Source organism: Verticillium alfalfae, genomic scaffold, assembly GCF_000150825.1.
Source record: "Verticillium alfalfae VaMs.102 supercont1.6 genomic scaffold, whole genome shotgun sequence".
Lineage (NCBI taxonomy): Eukaryota > Fungi > Ascomycota > Sordariomycetes > Glomerellales > Plectosphaerellaceae > Verticillium > Verticillium alfalfae.
The window spans coordinates 1,781,054-1,796,307 of record NW_003315033.1 but is presented as its reverse complement, the minus strand read 5'-3'; the positions used below and the strand labels follow the sequence as shown (position 1 = coordinate 1,796,307).

Genomic DNA, 15,254 nt, shown 5'->3' with positions numbered 1-15,254 from the left:
CCTCGGCGGCGCAGGGCTCGGCCTGGGCGGCCGTGCCGTCGCCGCCGTCGCCGCCGCGCGCGGGGAGATGAGGCCGCGGGCGGAGATGACGCGCTGCCAGGGGACGTTGGCGGCGTGGAAGGGCAGGGCGGCGGCGGCGGCGGCGGGCAGGTGACGCAGGGCGGTGCCAACCTGACGTGGGCGTTCGGCTTTAGGCGGGCGGCACGGGGGAAGCGTCAGCGCCAGGACCATGCACAAGGGGGGGGCGCAGGGCGGGTGGAATACGTACGGGTGCCGATGAGGGCGGCGATGTGGCCGTAGGAGGTTACCTTGCCGCGGGGGATCTCCTGGACGGCGGCGTAGACGGCGTAGGCAAAGGCTTGGGCTTGTTCGGATTGGCGGGACATGGTTGTGGTTTCCGACGGGCGTGAATGATGCTGGTCGCAAGGATGTCGAGTTGCGTGGGCTTCGGACGTGCTTGTTGTGCGAAAAGTGCGGTGGTTGTAGGTCGTGAGCTGCAAGAGCCATGTACCTGATGTGAACATGGGTGAGCCTGGTGACACGTTCGGTTAGTGGTGGAGGTCATCATTGTCGGCACATACGACCCCCATTCAAGTTTGTGCCGTCCCGTCGACATGGGCCCATAACTTCCACATCACATCTCGAACAATGCAAGGACATACGGTAGGTACATGAAAGAAAAAAAAATTGCAGCTATGGCCTCATCGCCCCTTTTGCAAGTGGCCGGGGTTTGGTATGACAATAGGAACTGGTACCCAAAGCCTTGCACTGTCTTCGGCGACACCTGGCGGCAGAACATGAGGTTCATGGGCGTTCCGTAGATGGTATGCCTTGGTCACATCACTTGAAAAGGGTGAGATGAAGGTGGCAGGGCTACGTCAGAGGATCCACGGAAGCGAGTATCGATATTGGGGGAGTTCTCGCTCGATCCAACGGCATTCCGTGCCTGTCTTTTCACAGCTGTTATACATGATGGTCAAGCTCAATGATGCAATATAAATCATTGGAAGACAGTCCTCGTCGTGAACTGAAATTCGGCATGCAATGGTACGAACCTCCATCGATAGAAGAATCGAACCACCGGGTGCCATCATATCTGCCCTGCATCTGCATCACTGGCTTGGATGTCGGTCATGTTTCACCCATAGTTAGCCGATCCTCACTGCATCGCGCTGCAAAGTGATTCTCACCTGCAAAGTAAGAAACTCGAGGATATCAGAGGCGTCGTCAATCTCACCATGGATGGCCACGGAAGGACCTAGCCGGTTGAAGAACGGCCACTCGAAGCGTGGCGGATAGAAGCCTGCGTATTGCCCGTCGATGACGGCATTGATCTGCAGCGTCTCCGGGTTGACGATGACGTTCTGCTGGGACAGATCATTATGACAGAAGACGTATTCCTCTTGATCGGCGGGCCGCAGAGACCAAGCGTCAACATCTGCAAGCCGCAGAGCTCGGTACGGGGGGATCACAAGACCCGGATGGCCCGCCGACTGTGTTGGACGTGAGGGCTCTGAGCTTCGCGAGATGAATCTGGAGCTCCTCCCACACCGTGGCCTTTTCATCTTCGGAGAGCGCCGACATGCCGACGCCCTCGACGTACTCGGTGATCAGGTAGTAGGCTTCGTCCTCTTGGAAGTCGCAGTACACAGTCGGGACCGGGATATCGGTGTGCGAGCGAATGAATCGCAACGGCTCTGCTTCGTTCATGAATCTCTCCTTGTTCAGTCGAGGGATGTGCAGGCCTTGATAGTTGGTGCGGAACTCCCGCGGCCGCAAGCTTCTCTTTACAAAGGCGCCGTGCCGGCTGTTGTTCCTCCTGCTTGGCGGCCATTGCGCACGTGAACGAGACGGCATGGGGGAGAGGGAGGTATCAAGAGGGAAGTGACAAGAGGGAAGTGACAAGAGGGAAGTGACAAGAGGGAAGTGACAAGAGGGAAGTGACAAGAGGGAAGTGATGAACAGATGGAGGCTTTCCCGGGTGTTGCCTAACAGCAAGCTGAATCAGCCACTACAGGCAAGCACAACAGCCCAGGCCATCACCAACAGGCCAACAGGCCACGAAATGAACGCACCACAGACCAGAGAATCACAGGCAGGGGGTGCGTGGAAGGTCTCCCGCAGGCATCGAAGAACGCCGCGAATCCAGCCAGGTTGGCAGGTCAGGAGGTGAGGATGTTGGGTTGGCACGCGTGCCTGAAGTAGGTACCTAGGTACCTTACCTTAAGGTACCTACCTAGGCAAGCTGGTGGGTTCCTTCACTTACCTAGGCCTGACTGGGTGGCCTGCACTGTACCTACCGCACCGAGCTTACCTACGTCCTGGCCCCTCTGACGTGGTCACGAGTTCAGGTGTCGGAGGAATATTACTGTCATGGCTTGTCGAGTGAGGCTCCCTAAGGCTCCTCAGCCTCCCTGGCATGATGGCTCCAAACGTGCCGCTCGCTGAGGTCGTTCCTCAAGGGATCAATCCACTGAATTTGAGGCCTGCAAGACGTCCGAGAAGCCCGCCCCCACAGACTTGGCGATACCTGTGACCGCTGTCATCATCGCACTGGACGAACGCCTGACTTCCCGGCTGCATCCTTTCTCTCCTCACTTTCTCGACTCGTCCGGCTCCATTCCTCAAATCACACAACCGCATTGGAGCACAAACGCATAGGCTGACCCTGGCCCAAATCTACACCTACACCAGTGTGAATCCGAGCAAGGCTCTCCCACCACGTCTCCGCCCCGGCAGCCGCACCACTAGCAAACCATGTCCAAACGCGACCCAGACGCTCCCCCCTCCTACAGCGAGGCCATCTTCTCGTCCCCGTCGTCGTCGTCGTCGTCTCCTTCCTCGTCCTCCCCATCTCCAGCAGCAACCGTCTCAGCGCACCTCGCCACGCTAGCCGCCCGCCTCCGCACCCGCCACCCCGTCATCGACACGCACGAACGAGACCTCACCACCCTCCTCATCCCCGACGTCGAAGCCCACCTCGCCGCCCTGCACGCGGCGCCCCGTCGCGGCGCCCCACCGCACCGCGCCGGCCAGTTGACCCTCGTGCCCGCCGCCGCCGTCCCGCCGTCGTGGCACCCGAGCGAGAAGGCCGACGCGCCCGACGAGCTCTGGCAGACGGTGCGCGTGCGGGACGGCAAGGGTGTTGTCGGTGATTCGTCGTCCGACGACGGTGACGCGCCGCCGGCCGCCGCGTCGGCTTCGACGCGCGAGTTTGACGAGTGGGGCGATGGGAGGATGGCGGCGGCGACGGCGGGGCGGCGGCGGCGGCGGCGAAGAAGGGCTGGTGGTGGTGGAGGGACGAGGCGCTGCCCATGAGGCTGGCGGCGCTGCTGAGGCCTGATGGGAGAAGGGGTCCGACGCTGGGGGGCCGCGCGGGGGACGAGATGAAGGTCACGGCGGAGGAGGTCTCGTTTCGGAAGGAGAACGAATTGGGCATCTGGGAGAGCATGAATGGGTGGGCTGTTGTGGTGAGGATCACGATGCGCAGGTGACGAGTATCCAACCGAGACCAAAGCGTGGATGCACATATTGTAGTTCTTCCATCATGGATTTCATCATGGATTTCATCATGGATTTCATCATGGATTTCATCATGGATTTCATCATGGATTTCATCATGGATTTCATCATGGATTTCATCATGGATTTCATCATGGATTTCATCATGGATTTCATCATGGATTTCATCATGGATTTCATCATGGATTCAATGCTCGCTTGCTTCCTTCTTGCATCGCCGCGCGCACAATCAGCTCAATGCCTTGTCCTCGGCGCGCGATTCAGGTCCTAGCCGAAACGAATGCCCGAGTTGGGATCCCACGTCCCGCCCGAGGCCTGCCTTGGTCCCGGCGGATGGGCGGCCGGCGCAGCCGCGCCATGTCCGCCGGCGGGCCCTCCAAATCGGATACCCATGTCCGGCGTCCACATGTTCGACACGGGCGGCACGGGTTGCGGCTGCTGCGGCTCGACAGTAGAGCCGGCCCAGGACTGCACATGCGCTTCGGCGGGCGGGCTGTGGACCTGCTGGTGCGGCCGTTGCGCGTGCGTATTGGCAGCGGGACCGGCGTTCGAGCCAAAGTACGAGTTTGCGTGTTGCTGCTGCTCGGCCTGGTAGCTCGACACGGGTGGCGAAGCAACAGGTGTTCTGTTCATGCTGAGCGAGCCGAGCGGCGGCATGCTGAGTTCCCTGAACGCATGGTTAGCTCCCTCGTTCCCCAAGTGCGACCGAGGCAACGTACTCCTCGAGGCTCTTGGCGTCGATGCGCCGCTCCGACACCCATACTTTGACCGGATCCCGGAAGTTCTGCCCGACAACCTTGCTGAGGTCATTGTAGAACTTGCGCCCGACATCGAGGTGGTTGACAATCTCCTTGTACTTGTAATACGCGTTGTCGAGTCGCTGGAGGGCTTGCTCACGCTCCGCGGTTCCCCGCCGATGCTGCTCTTTCGCTGGCTCTCGAATTTCGCGGTTGACGCGCTCAATCTCGGTCATCATGCGTTCCTGCTCAGCGTCCTCCTTCTCGACGCCTTCGAGTTCTGGCTCGTAGAGCTTTGTCCAGTCGTCGCTCGAAGAAGTCTTCAAAGTGCGCGGGCGCAATCGCCGTGGTGGGGTACGTCCTTTCGAGTCGCGCCGCTTCCTTGAGAATCTCCGGCTTGATGTCGTCGTTACGACACTTGTCGCGCAGGGCCTCCACCTTTTTCCTGCGACGAGACTCCAGACGCAGGACGTCGTTGTACGCACCGCGCAGCCGTCCTATGACCGGCTTCAGGGGCTCGGCGATGTCCATGCGTCGGCTCGAAGGGACGTAATCCATGAGAACGCGATCCGGTGCGGACAGGAGCTCAAGGAGGTCTTGTGTTTGTCCAAACTTGTCGCGCACAACCTCGTCGCTGCTGGTGCTGCTCGCAAAGTAGCCGTCGATCTCGGCCACTTGGGCCCAGAGCTGCGCGCCGCGAGGGTCGCTGCGGCTGTCTGGCCTTGTCCATCGGTCTGTGCCAAATTTGGCCCGTCGACGAGCATCCTCCTCTTCCTCCGCGGCCAGCATGGACTTGCCTTCATCAAAGACAGCAATGTCTGCTGATCGCAGTTTGTCGATATCAGAAAACGCCCGTTGAATGCGGCCTATCGCGTCGGCTTGTCGGATTTCTTCGGCGTGTTGTACCAGACTTGGCGGCAAGCCAAGTGGCTTCTCCAGAGCCTGTAGGGAGCCCGGAAGGTTAATGGAGCTCAGCATCGTGTGCAGCCTTTCCGTGAGATCCTCCAAGTTCTGGATTATGCTCTGGTTTACGAGACGATCGCGGCGCTGCTCGTAGATAGTAATAGCGGCGTGAACGGCGAAGGGAACAAGCTTGGAGAACAACGCGGGACCAAACTCGGCCTGGTCGCCAAAGTAGTCGAAGGGGTTGGCAACCTGAGGGGGAACCGTGATCTTGGCCATGTCAGCCCGGTCGAGGAGCTTCAATTCTGGTTTGGGCGGAACGGGGTCTGCTTTTGATTAGTTGACGGCTTCCGTCAGACAAGTGCCATGACGTACCCATGTAGATCAAATCATTGTCCTTCTCCGCTCGCTTCAGGTCCTCTTCGACTTTCCTCTTCAGTCCGTTCAGGTCCTCGATGATCGTCTTGCTGACATAACCCCCGCGTGCCTCTTTCAACCCCTCGTTGACGCATTGCACGGCGTCTGTCAACCGGGCCACCTCCTCGCCGTACTTCTTCTTTTCCAAGCAATCGCATGCAGCACGGTACTGCGCGCGCCTGCAAAGTGGTGGTGCTTCGCGCTCATGTGGTGGATCCACGACGAGCTGATCGCCTCGCTCTTCATGGCCGCATCCCCCGCCGTGCTGTAGAGATCCGAAACGCGTGCCGCCAGCCTCGCGATGATGGCATCTTTGTACGTCCCGTCCATGACGGCCTTTTTCCAGAAGCACTCCTGGCTCTGCGCCAGAAGAAGCTGAATCAGCGCCTCGAGCGTATGTGTGTCCATGTCCTCGGGCGGATCCGACATGCGCAGCTCGGGCAGGACCTCTTTCTGCATGTACGACAGGACGCCCGCGGCCAGGTTGAAGTACGGCACAGCCTTCTTGACGCCTTCGGGGCCGCTGTTAGTCTGCGCGACGGCGAGTTGGGAGTAGAGGGCGGCGAGGTTGTAGAGGATATTCAGGAGCTCGTATTTGAGATTGTTGCGCACGACTGGTCTCTCGGTGTTGTAGCCCAGGGCAGGGTACCATGTGAATTCGGCGCCGATCTGCAGAGAAACACAGTGTCTACGATCAGCTTTCCTGCTCTATACTTTCTTTGGACGACTTGAAGAGCTTGCGGCGTTCTTACATCGATCGGAAACTTTCCGCCAATCCACATGAGCTGTCCCGCATATGTCTGCAGCTCCTTGATGCCGCTCGGGTGCGGGTCGCGCACGTTGACAGCATTGCGACGGAGGCTGTCTATCGTCTCCAGGTCCTGACGGAACATGTCTGGATGTTGGTCATATTTCGTGTTGATGTACTGTCGAATGGCGGTCGACAAAGAAATGTGATTCGATTTGCGAAACGGCAAGGAGAGAATGTTGGAAATGCTGTGATTATGCGCGTTAGCCTACACACAGTGAACTCGGAGGGGAAGGTAGTCCACGAGTCGATGATCCGTACCTTGTCATGTTGGCTGGAGGGATTGCCAAGAGGGCGCTGCTTGCGCGAGAGTGTGTGGCTTGGCCAGTAAAGGTATGCGATGAATTATGGTCGGATAAACGTGTTGGTGGCAGTCGCAAAAGTCAGTCTCGCGAAATGTGGTGTTTGCGATGACTTCATCCGTTCACAAGCTTGGCTTGGGACGACAAAAGCTGGCGGATCGACGCAACGGCCAGGCGACAAGCGCTGGGGGGCAGCTGCCACTGGGAAATAGCGGGGCATGGGCGGCGGGGGTGGCTTGAATGCACCAGCGAGGCTGTGTTGTGGCTGAAGCTTCGTGAAAGCCCATGAATAAACGGCCTTGTGAGGTGGGGCGACCAACAACATCATTTTGTCGCTCCTGTCGCGAGGATGAATCATTGTGTTCTACCTAGCTCTGAATTGTATTCTCTCTCTCATGGCTGTCGTACACTTTGTTTTCCTGGCCCGCTAGCCCGCACCACAACTGCTGAACCACCAGGGAAGAAGACACGAACTTCAGGGCATTCTAGGTCGGTTGCCTCGAGCTCAATAGGCTCCTCGATTCGACCATCTTTCCAGGCCAGACTCACCAACCACCCGCCTTTGACCCGCACGCCCCTCAGCTCGCCAGCCGACCACGCATCTGGGCAGGCCGGCAGCAAGCGTATCTCTATGCAGTCCGGCCGTGATGCTCCCCAGACGATCCGCGATTGCACTATACACTCCAAAATGCCCGCCGCTCCGCCAAAGTTTCCATCAATCTGAAACGGGGGATGGTTGTCCAGCATGTTAGGCAACGTGGAACTCTTCAACAAGTTGTCCATATGAATGCCACATCCGTCGGCGTCGTGCAATCGAGCATGCAGGTTCAGCAGCCAGGCCCTGCTCCAGCCGGTGTGACCGCCACCGTGCGCCGCTCTCCTATCGAGGACGTTCTTCGCCGCAGCTGCGAGCTTCGGTGAAGTGACGGGGCTGATGCTCTCGCCTGGGTAAAGTCCGAAGAGATGAGAGACATGTCGATGACCTGGCTCGTGCTCCTTGTAGTCCTTGAGACCCCATTCTTGAATGAGACCGTCGTTGTTGATCGTCAGATCAGGCAGCCTGGCCATGGCATCTCGGACCTTGGGCACAAGTGGATTGCCCTTTTCAAGAATGGCAGTGCTCCAAAGAAATTTCTCAAAAGCAATACGGACAATGGTCGTGTCAATGGCTGAACCCTCGCAGAGTATGCCTGTGTCACCCGACTTGGATACAAATGTGTTTTCTGGCGAGAGCGACGGATTGGTCACAAGAAACGTCCTGCAAGCTGACGGGATCAAGAAGTCTAACAGGAAGACGATGCAACCTTCCAGCAGAACCGCCGCTCGTTCGTGTAATTTCCGGTCATAGTGATACAGCAACATCTCCAACACGTCGATGCAGAGCCAGACGCCTCCGAGGGGCCAGATGGTGGAGGGCATCCAGCGGTCCTGCGGGTCGGTGTCTGCCCAGATATCGGTGTTGTGATGCGCACACCATCCGCCGCAGTCGTACATTATCCTCGCCGTCTTGGCGCCTCTGACGGCCATTCTCTCGACCAGACCCAGCATGGGCAGCGCGCACTCGACAAGGTTGCCGGGCGCTGCCAGCCAGTAATTCATCTGCAGGTTAATGTTGATCGTATACTTGCAGCCCCAGGGTGGTGCAAACGATGGGTTCCAGATGCCCTGCAAGGTCGCTGGCAACGCCTTGTCCGAATCTCTGCTGGATGAGATGAGGAGATATCGCCCATAGTTGTAGTACAGAGCGACAAGTCCCGGATCCCGATTCTTTTCGATTCGTTCATTCGTCGGCAGGTCATGCGCAGCGGGCCACATGCGGAGACTCGACCGTTGGAAGAGGCTGGCATAGTCAGTCCGCTGGCGCAGCACGAGTTCATGCCAGCTCCGCTTCAGAGCATTGTCAACATCTTGGCGCGCAGCAGCTTCGGGGTCAGCATTTCGAAATGCCGTGTGAGCAGCAATGACTAGAGTGCAACTGAAAGCCTTCACCACGAGGGCGTTGCCAATGGCTTCGATTGATCCTCCATCATCACTGGCGTCGCACGATATGCCCAGGACGAGCGAGAGTGGATTGCTGTTCTTGCCACCAGGGGTGGCATTGAGGACAATGCGCCCGTTGGCGGCCTGTATGCTGTCCAGAAATTCGTTTGTCTCCCACTCAATCTCGCTAACCCTGTTGAGCCTAACGACGAACCTTGTAGGCTCCGACGCAGAGAAGCGCAGGGCGACGACATTGTCGGGAAAACTTGCAATGGTTTCCCGTCGGTAGGAGACGCCTCTACACTGGTACTCGACTGTTGCTTGAGCAGTGGCCAGGTCAAGGGACCGACGGTAGCCAGTCACGTCCTGCGCCTCATGGCCGAATTCGAGTGTGCAGTTCCCGAGTGGCTCACTGTGCCGCATACTCGCGGGTGTGGCGAAGAAGGCTTCGCGCACGAGGGCCTCGGCGGCGGCGTGCTCCTCATCTCGGATCAGCTGGCGCAGGGTGTCGAGGTGGCGGCGCGCATCTCGGGGGGTCCTGTCCTGAGGCCCGCCGTACCAGACCGAGTCTTCGTTCAGCTGAAGGAGCTCGGTCGACGTTCGCCCATATACCATGCCGCCCAACCGGCCGTTGCCGACTGGCAGGGCCTCCGACCACGAGGCCGCAGGGGCATCATAGTGAAGAGTGAGATTCGGGTCAATGTTGTCCATGGTGCTGGAGCCGAGCCTTTCTGTCTGACAACAGGTATGGTGAGGTCCCGAGTCTGGAGCCGGTGTGACAGCTGACAGAGACTGCCAGTATGCGCTTTCGAGTCGATCTGGAATTTTGCCTGTTCCAACGTCGAACTTTGGCGCGGGGTTGGTTGGACTGGGATCTGGGTTGGTCTGGCGATCGAGCCTCGCCTCTGGTGAACTGCTGATGGTGACTGGGTCTCGATGCAGCAGGGATCAGCAGGACGACCGATCAGTTGTGCCTAGGTTTGGAGCGATGCAACAATCAGGTGAGCTTGGTGCTTTCGATGCTGCATCTCCAGATGGACGAGCAGTCGAACATGCTCGTTGTCCGGCCGGTTATAACGACGGGCGCTGAATGGCCACTCCCCCAGACGACCCGCCAAAGCCATGGAGGCATTAGCTCGGCCATGGCTCGTGGGGTCCCCGGGCCGCAGAGGCTCGCCGCCAATCAGTCTTGATGCCGCTCCGGATGCCACTAGGTCTCATGCGAGATACATCCGCAACGAATCATCGTGATCGAAAGCCGCTCCACCCCCGCAGGAATACCATGCGCCAGGGGACCTAGGCCTGTCGCTCTGAAGACTTGTGAGGTCGGGTGGAAGCTGGATTCACTGCAAAGCGACATGGGTTTGTTGGTTGGCACCATGCGCATGGTGACAATTCCCGTCGGCTCGACATGTTGGAGCCGAGCCAAAGCTGGGGTATCTCAGCCCGCCTTGCTTGAAGTAGGTAAGGTAGGTTGGCCCAGGCAAAGCGTTGGCTAGAGAGAGAGAGAGAGAGAGAGCACGGTTCGCGAGCAAAGTCAGACCCCGCTCCCCTCACGGAAGCCCAATCCCGCGTCTCGAATGGCAGGCATTGTGCAGATTGCAGTTGGCTCGGCATGTCTGCACTGCATGACAGGGTCCCGAAGCTTTTCTGACTATGGAGTGTGGGCAGGATGGATGATCCTTCAAACTATATAGCAGACGGTGTGGCCTGTCTCCCCTCCGGAGTTTCTTGCCTTTTGCCGTCCTAGTCTCTGCCCTCCCAGCTACCAGAAGCTCGTTGTTTCAACCACCTCCTCTTGAACCACGGTTGACGTTGCCCACCATGGCTCCTCGCAACGAGGTCGAACGCTCCCACGTCTACCACGATGCCGTGGCTGATGCCAACAAGACTGGCGTGCAAGTCGTCGACGTAGTCGCAACCCGCATTACCGAGGACCACTTGAACGACAAGTCTCGCGAGGCTTTCCCTGGCGGTCCAAGGCTGGTTTCCGCATGGTGCTCATCCTTCTCGTCATGGGAATGAACCAGGCTGGGTAAGTCCTCAGTAGCTGACTGGATCCTTGCCTTTGCACCCCTTGTCTGACGGTGAATTGTACAGCTATGGTATCGACTGGGGTGTCATCAGCAGTATCAACTCCAACGACATGTGGCACGAGTACTACGGATTCGGCAACTCGGGTCACATCATCGGCGTCATCAACGCTCTCATGACGATCGGAGCCACCGTTGGTGCCCCATTCCTCTCCTTTGCCGACAAGTGGGGTCGCCGCTCCGTCAACTTTGCCGGCTGTGCTCTCACAGTCATAGCTGCCATCATCCAGGCCATGGCGCCCAACACGGGCGTTCTCATCTTTGGGCGTTTTGTCCTTGGTTTCGGCACGGCGTGAGTAGAGACTCCTTTCCCGGCACCGCATCCCGAGCTGACACCAGAGTTCACAGACTTTGCACGTCGAGTCAGTACATCGCCGAAGTCGCGCCCCCTCACATGCGTGGTCGCATTGTCGGCGTCTTTGGTGCCTGCTTCCAGGTCGGTTCCATGGCCATCATCGGCATCATGGCCGCCATATCCGACTGGCACAGCAACTGGCAGTGGCGAACGGCCTTTTTCATCCAGGCTCTGTTCCCCGCCTTTGTGTGCTGCACCATCTTCTTCCTCTGCCCCGAGTCTCCGCGTTACCTCGTGATGAGCGGACAAAAGGAGAAGGCGAGGGAAGGTCATCGCTGACCACATGACGACTTCGGGCGACCCCAACTCATCCTTTGTCGATCTCATGATGTACCAGATGGACGAGTCGATTGAGACGTCGGCCGTCGGCTTCCGCGCCGTCTGGGACTTCCGCGTCTTCTTCACCAAGGCGCTGGGTACCGCACCTTCATTCTGCTTGTGTACTCCATCTTCCAGTCCTGGAACGGCGGCGGCATCATCGGTCTCTACCTTTCGCCGCCTTGACACGATCAAGATCAACACCCAGCAGACGCAGCTCCTCATCAACCTCGGCATGGTGGCACGTACTTCGTCTTCACCCTTTTTGGTGCCTACATTATCGACATTTTCCGTCGACGAACCCTGATCTTCGCCGGCCTCATCAGCATCGTCATCGCCCAGACGTGCGTCACCATCACGAGCTGGCAATTTGAGGAGCAGGACCACCCCCGCCACCTCGCGTACCTCGTGCTGTTCTGGATGTTCAGCTTCCAGGTCTGCAGCGCGTCTTTCATCGCCACCATGCACAACTTGTACCCCGTCGAGCTCCTCTCGCTGCCGCTGCGTGCGAAGGGCATGGGTATGTCTTGCTCGTCCCATTTCCTCTCTGTTACATTCTTCTGACGTTGGCAATCACAGGTCTCTACGTTCTCTTCCAGAACTGCGCCAGCACGGTCCACAACTACGGCATCGCCGTCGGCATCGACAAGCTCAAGTACAAGATCTGGGCCGTCTACATTGTGTACAACACGCTGCAGATTATCGCCGCCTACTTCTGGTTCCCCGAGACGTCCAAGCTCAACCTCGAGGAGATTGACCACATATTCGAGACGCCCGGCGCCAACCCCGTCAAGCTGTCGGTCAAGATTGCCGACGCCAAGCACGCGCAGTACAAGCTCGACAGGCAAGCCGAGCAGCCGGTTGCGTACTCTTCGGGTGTCCAGGTTTAGATGTGATTTTTCGTCGTGTGTCTTGCGCGGTCTCTAACAGGACGACTTTTTCGTTCTTGAATTGATACGATTGCGCTGTCATACATTTTGTGCCCTGTGAAATCGGCGTGCTAATCTACGTATGTTGGGATCTGTACTGATGGCTGCATGAAGACCAACTTGTATTGTGAGAACGAAGTGTCCTACCTCTTGTCCAGGTTGTGGGAGGCCGGAAAACGTAGATCAGATCTGGGTATGCGTACTCGATTCTGACTTTGTCGCATTCTACCATCTCTTAATTCCATGCGCACAGCGGCCAGAGCAAATGAATCATCCATTTCTCCGCTCGTCAATCTCCCAGGAGACATACAGATTGTGCTACCTCCATTCGACCCCACAGTCGTCTGTGGAGTGCATATATTTGATGCCAAGCAAGAAGTCCAAAACCCCACTCGCCTGTGTGTTCCCATGGACATTGGAACGACGGCCCGGAAAACGGCCCGGCAGAGGTCGAGCCGACAACCTTGCGCCGTCGGTTGGCCGACAAGGAGCACGATAGCCAGGGTCGTCGAGACCCGACGGGTTGCCGCCATCGACTATTCAACGTCCCCCACGAATCAAGCGGCGCACATCCCGCAGCGGCCATGCCCCGGGCGCCGCTCTTCCACGACCCCTCACAGGGTTGTGGGGTCCATTGTTGACGATCGTCCCTTGTTCGAAAGACGTGGCGGCTCTACTTCAATCAGATGGATTGCCCCTGTTTCTCCAAAAGAGAGAGAGACACACACAAAGAGAGAGAGAGAGAGAGAGAGAGAGAGAGAGAGCTGAGAACCTGCGACTGAGATAGCACACACACGAGATACGACCATGGCATCGCAATTCGAGTTTGACCCCGCCCTCGCGGGCTCGCTGCCGGCCGACTTTGTCTGGGGCTGGGCGACGGCGGCGGCGCAGGTCGAGGGCGCGTGGGACAAGGACGGCAAGGGCGTCTCGATCTGGGACACGTTCGCGCACACAGCCGGCAAGGTCAAGGACGGCAGCACAGGCGACGACGCGGTGCGGTCGTACGACCTGTACGCGACGGACGTGGCGCTGCTGAAAAAGTACCGGGCGCGGGGGTACCGGTTCTCGCTGTCGTGGGCGCGGCTCATCCCGTTGGGCGGCGCCGACGACGCTGTCAACGAGGCGGGCGTGGCGTACTACGACCGGCTCATCGACGGGCTTCTGGCGCAGGGCATCACGCCGTACGTGACGCTGTTCCACTGGGACACGCCGCAGGCGCTCGAGGACCGGTACGGCGGCATGCTCGACAAGGCGCGGTTCACGCGCGACTTTTGTGCGGTACGCGAGGCTGTGTTTCGAGCGCTTCGGCGACCGCGTCAAGGACTGGATCACGTTCAACGAGCCCGGCGTGTACACGCTCGCCGGGTACGCGGCGGGCGTGCACGCGCCGGCGCGGTCGAGCTTCCGCGAGCGCAACGCCGAGGGCGACTCGAGCACGGAGCCGTTCATCGTGGCGCACACGGAGCTCGTGGCGCACGCGTACGCCGCCGACCTCTACAAGCGCGAGTTCAAGCCGACGCAGAAGGGCACCGTCATGATCACACTGCACGGCAACTGGTCGGAGCCGTGGGACGCTGGTGATGCGCGCGACGTCGAGGCGGCGGAGCGGGCACGCGAGTTTGAGATTGCCTGGTTCGCCGACCCGCTGTACAAAACGGGCGACTACCCGGCGTCGATGCGCGCGCAGCTCGGCGACCGGCTGCCGCGGTTCACCGAGGAGGAGAGCAGGCTCGTGCTCGGCAGCTCCGAGGTGTACGGCATGAACTCGTACTCGGCCTTTTACGTCAAGCACCGCGACGGGCCGGCCGACATCAACGACCACAAGGGCAACATTGAGCAGGCGGACGAGAACAGCGAGGGCACGCCGCGCGGGCCGGCGAGCGACACGTACTGGCTGCGCACGACGCCGTGGGGCTGGGGTAAGCTGCTGCGTTGGATCTGGGCGCGGTACGGCGTGCCCATCTACATCACGGAGAACGGCACGACGGCGCAGGGCGAGCACGACTGGAAGCCCAAGGGCCCGGACGACGTGCTCGAGGATCCGTTCCGCATCGACTTTTTCCGCGAGTACCTGACCGAGGTGGCCAAGGCGTCGCAGGAGGGTGTTGTGATCAAGTCGTACTTTGCGTGGACCTTTACCGACAACTATACGTCTTCCCCATCCCCTGTTTTGTTGACCATGTTGCTAACCTCTCAGCACGGGAGTGGGCTGCAGGGTACTCGGACCGCTTCGGCGCCACGTGGATCGATTTCGACAGCCCCGAGAAGACGCGGTATGCGAAGCGCTCGGCGTACTTTCTGGGGGACTACTTTGACCACCTCATCAAGAGGGAGTAGGCACGAGGGCAGGAAGCACGGAGGTGAGCACGAAGCACGGAGGTGAGCACGAAGCACGGGGGCGAGCACCGAGGCATCCCGAGGCCGGCATAGGTGGGTCCGCCGAAGTGGCGCAGATGGCCGGAGATCGAGCCGTGGCGCTCCGGGGGGCTGACGGCGGATTCGGACGAACATCGGGATGTGGCACCGGACGGCTGGCCTGTTTGCTGTGCAGGTGGAAGGCCACGTAGGATCTTGCTGATACATGTTCATGAGACTCTGGCGTATTTCTGGCATTTATCCTAAGTTACCTTTTCAAAAGAAAAACGCCGCCAATGTGCATCGTGCATCGTGATCACCCTGATAGTGCGACTGACAGGGACACTGATGAACACTGGCATAGCGATAAATGGTGACTCAGCTGGGAATGACATATTATCACGTGATACAGCTATGACGTAGCGCACGAGACCAGCCTGTGTCGGCTCTTGGCATCGGTGAGTCGGTGAGGGCCCGTGTTATTGTGGGAGCATTGGCAAACCTTCTTGGGTGAGACCGAGCAAAGACAGTA

General features: G+C 59.0%; 6 protein-coding genes across 6 annotated transcripts; 3 read left to right on the top strand and 3 right to left on the bottom strand.

The window, feature by feature from the left end:
* Nucleotides 1-1,148: 1,148 nt before the first annotated feature.
* Nucleotides 1,149-1,857, bottom strand: VDBG_05658 (conserved hypothetical protein; the record flags this gene model as incomplete). Its single annotated transcript, XM_003004499.1, has 2 exons — nucleotides 1,149-1,493; nucleotides 1,552-1,857. The coding sequence occupies 2 exons, from the start codon at nucleotides 1,855-1,857 to the stop codon at nucleotides 1,149-1,151; spliced, it is 651 nt and encodes a 216-aa protein (XP_003004545.1).
* A 900-nt stretch (nucleotides 1,858-2,757) lies between these two features.
* Nucleotides 2,758-3,318, top strand: VDBG_05657 (predicted protein; the record flags this gene model as incomplete). Its single annotated transcript, XM_003004498.1, has 1 exon — nucleotides 2,758-3,318. One exon carries the CDS (start codon nucleotides 2,758-2,760, stop codon nucleotides 3,316-3,318), a length of 561 nt encoding a protein of 186 aa, XP_003004544.1.
* A 471-nt stretch (nucleotides 3,319-3,789) lies between these two features.
* VDBG_05656 (pH-response regulator protein palA/rim-20) lies at nucleotides 3,790-6,656 on the bottom strand (the record flags this gene model as incomplete). Its single annotated transcript, XM_003004497.1, has 7 exons — nucleotides 3,790-4,189; nucleotides 4,242-4,568; nucleotides 4,618-5,488; nucleotides 5,538-5,651; nucleotides 5,714-6,091; nucleotides 6,229-6,575; nucleotides 6,649-6,656. 7 exons carry the CDS (start codon nucleotides 6,654-6,656, stop codon nucleotides 3,790-3,792), a joined length of 2,445 nt encoding a protein of 814 aa, XP_003004543.1.
* A 426-nt stretch (nucleotides 6,657-7,082) lies between these two features.
* On the bottom strand, nucleotides 7,083-9,380 carry VDBG_05655 (alpha-L-fucosidase; the record flags this gene model as incomplete). The annotated part of the gene is made up of 1 exon (XM_003004496.1): nucleotides 7,083-9,380. The coding sequence occupies one exon, from the start codon at nucleotides 9,378-9,380 to the stop codon at nucleotides 7,083-7,085; it is 2,298 nt and encodes a 765-aa protein (XP_003004542.1).
* Nucleotides 9,381-10,493: 1,113 nt separating this feature from the next.
* On the top strand, nucleotides 10,494-12,325 carry VDBG_05654 (sugar transporter; the record flags this gene model as incomplete). The annotated part of the gene is made up of 6 exons (XM_003004495.1): nucleotides 10,494-10,666; nucleotides 10,770-11,054; nucleotides 11,111-11,351; nucleotides 11,455-11,533; nucleotides 11,632-11,955; nucleotides 12,015-12,325. 6 exons carry the CDS (start codon nucleotides 10,494-10,496, stop codon nucleotides 12,323-12,325), a joined length of 1,413 nt encoding a protein of 470 aa, XP_003004541.1.
* Nucleotides 12,326-13,171: 846 nt separating this feature from the next.
* VDBG_05653 (beta-glucosidase) lies at nucleotides 13,172-14,750 on the top strand (the record flags this gene model as incomplete). The annotated part of the gene is made up of 2 exons (XM_003004494.1): nucleotides 13,172-13,596; nucleotides 13,655-14,750. 2 exons carry the CDS (start codon nucleotides 13,172-13,174, stop codon nucleotides 14,748-14,750), a joined length of 1,521 nt encoding a protein of 506 aa, XP_003004540.1.
* Between the last annotated feature and the right edge of the window lie 504 nt (nucleotides 14,751-15,254).